Genomic DNA, 2,537 nt, shown 5'->3' on the forward strand with positions numbered 1-2,537 from the left:
GAGAGAGAGAGAGAGAGAGAGAGAATGTTAGCTAATGTTACATTGTGTTACAAAACTTGTTGTTCCATCTGGCCTTTCGGGCTTCTCCGATCGTAGCAAACATGTTTATGATTAATGGGTTATAATATATAACTGGTCGTTTTTTCCCGCCCGGTGACCCCTGAAACGTATTAGATCTGTATTCTGCTTACAGTGTTGTCCATAAACTGGTGCGAACAGCTGCATGAAGTTGTGAATAAAGGTAACAATAATGTGTGACATTTAACGTGCCTGAGGGTGCCAGGCCGACGAGGAGACGAAGCACAAAATTTAATGCCTATATAGGGTGCACATGTTCACTGCTGTTGGGCAAAAACACCAGCAGCAGCAGCAGCAGCAGCAATAAAAGTAACGGTGGCAACAACGACAACAACCACAATAACAACAATAACAACAGCAACAAAAACCCCCCAAAAAAACAAGAAGCAGTGTTGAAATATTTTACACCAGAAGCTGTTGCCATTTTCTTGCGACTGCGTTGTGTATTTATTGCCACAGGCGCTTTGTCAAATTTGAGTTACGCAAAAGTGTTTCCAAGGGATCGTTCGAAGCTCAAATCTACTGCAGTATATGGAGATGTAATATTATTATTCTAATCGTTCCGCCTGCACTAATCATTTCCATTCTGGCTTTGTGATGGATAAGGAATGGATGTTCTTCTTTCGAAATGTACTACGTTGTATGTTGTTAGGTGTTAGCTTCGTTAAATGACTGCACCTGACTTATATCCACATTGACACAACCAATGTCTGTGATACTCCGTTGTACACGGAAGACCAGCGTTCGATTCCCGGGCAGGGGAAATTTTGATTGAGGATATTAGTCTTTCCGTGGGGACGATAATGAGTGGGTGATTGGTGGATGCTCTTGTGTGGTTTTCCCCTTTCTTTCCTATCAAACATTCAGCGTCATTATCGCCCCTTCTTCTTTCCTGTTATTTGTTACTCTTTTGTAACACCTCTAATCTTCGGCACTTATATTATCTTATTGTGTTGCATGTGCGTAAAACTTTTTACAAAAACAAGCAAAGGGGACGATGTATCCCCCTTCGGCTCAGGTTGACCCTGACCGGCAAGATTGATGTCCACCTTCTAAATGATTTACATTGTGACTGTGGGAGCCTAGAAACACCTACACCTAATTCAACACAGATACAATTTTAAATAATTTAATAAACGGGCTGGCCAGGCGTGTCCTCGCAGAAAATGAAGATCCTCAATAGGTTTGTACGTACAGGAAACAAACTCATGTTTTTGCGTGCCACAGCGGAGAGTCTCACCATTGCACAACAAGGTTTATTTCAACAACTTAAATTTTTCTGAAGCAATTCTGACATTATCTAAGAGGCAAGATGTCCGATTTTAGCGTCAACTTCCGATTAAACAGGACCGAGTCAAATAGATGAAGAGCCAAGACAAGAGCATCCCTTAGTGATTCGAACAAGGGTCTGAGAGTTGGCACTGAAAGGCAGGGTCGGAAGCCAGCCTCCTAAATGATCGGAAAAGTGTCGATGGGGGCGTAAAACAGCTTTAAAATAAAAATAGGTAAAGATCATGCATGAGTGACTATGCATATGTTCCAGACGTTATATCATTATGCTCTCTTGTACAAAATATGCTCAATTTTATTTTCATTTTTTTCAGGCAAGGGCGAAAAACTATGAGGCAAGTATATTGAAAATACATTCTGGGTAGGATTTCAAGAGAGTGACTGTGCAAAAATCCACCACCGTTAAAACAACATTTTTATCCTCGCACTCATAGTCACTCCCTGAAATATCGTCATCTTCCTCACCGTCGCCTGCTTGTCACCGTAACTATTGCCACCGTCACCGTCACGGTCACCGGCACCGCGACCACTGCCTCCCTCACCGCTACCGCCACCGCCACCGTCATCTCCTGAACTACCTTACCGGTAGAAACTGAATATAATCTGTTTGGATCAACGTCAACACCAGCTGCACTAGCAGAGCTCGAAACCAACACAACTTGCTATGGAGAAGCGCCAGGACAAACAGGAAAACGGGTTCGTTGGACGAATAGAAGGAGGGGAAAAAGAACTTCAAAAATGGTGGTCTAGAAATATGAACCAGCAGCAACAACAACAACATATTGACGGTGCGAATGAAAGAGTAGACGAAGGAAATAGAAACAGAGGAGTTCGAAGGAGCGATAGAAAAGGAGAAAATGGGAACGGAGGAGACAAAAGAAGAGCAGGAGAAGGAAAAGACGATGGGGTGAGTCTGGGTAACCAGCTCCTTCTCTCAGCTGCCAGCTTTGGCGTGGAAATGATCGTTACTTTCCAAACCATCTACGGCGTTCTCAGGTATGTCTGGGCTACATAACGCTTAAGTCAGTGAAGAGTTTTTTTTACTGCTTACGTATCATTATTATTATTTCCAGGAGCATCTGTTATTACGATTATCATAATTTATTATTATCGTATAATAATAATATTATTATTATTATTATTATTATTATTATTATTATTATTATTAT

At 41.6% G+C, this 2,537-nt stretch overlaps 1 protein-coding gene across 2 annotated transcripts in view; it reads left to right on the forward strand.

The window, feature by feature from the left end:
• LOC101848820 overlaps positions 1–2,537 on the forward strand; it is a 48,351-nt gene that overhangs the window by 17,257 nt on the left and 28,557 nt on the right. For both annotated transcript variants that reach the window (XM_005099166.3, XM_005099169.3), the window contains exon 2: positions 1,683–2,364. In XM_005099166.3, the coding sequence (XP_005099223.1) occupies positions 2,033–2,364 (332 nt within the window). In that variant the 5' untranslated portion in view covers positions 1,683–2,032. The remainder of the gene's footprint in view (positions 1–1,682; positions 2,365–2,537) is intronic.

This window comes from Aplysia californica, unplaced genomic scaffold (assembly GCF_000002075.1).
Source record: "Aplysia californica isolate F4 #8 unplaced genomic scaffold, AplCal3.0 scaffold00204, whole genome shotgun sequence".
Classification (NCBI taxonomy): Eukaryota; Metazoa; Mollusca; class Gastropoda; order Aplysiida; family Aplysiidae; genus Aplysia; species Aplysia californica.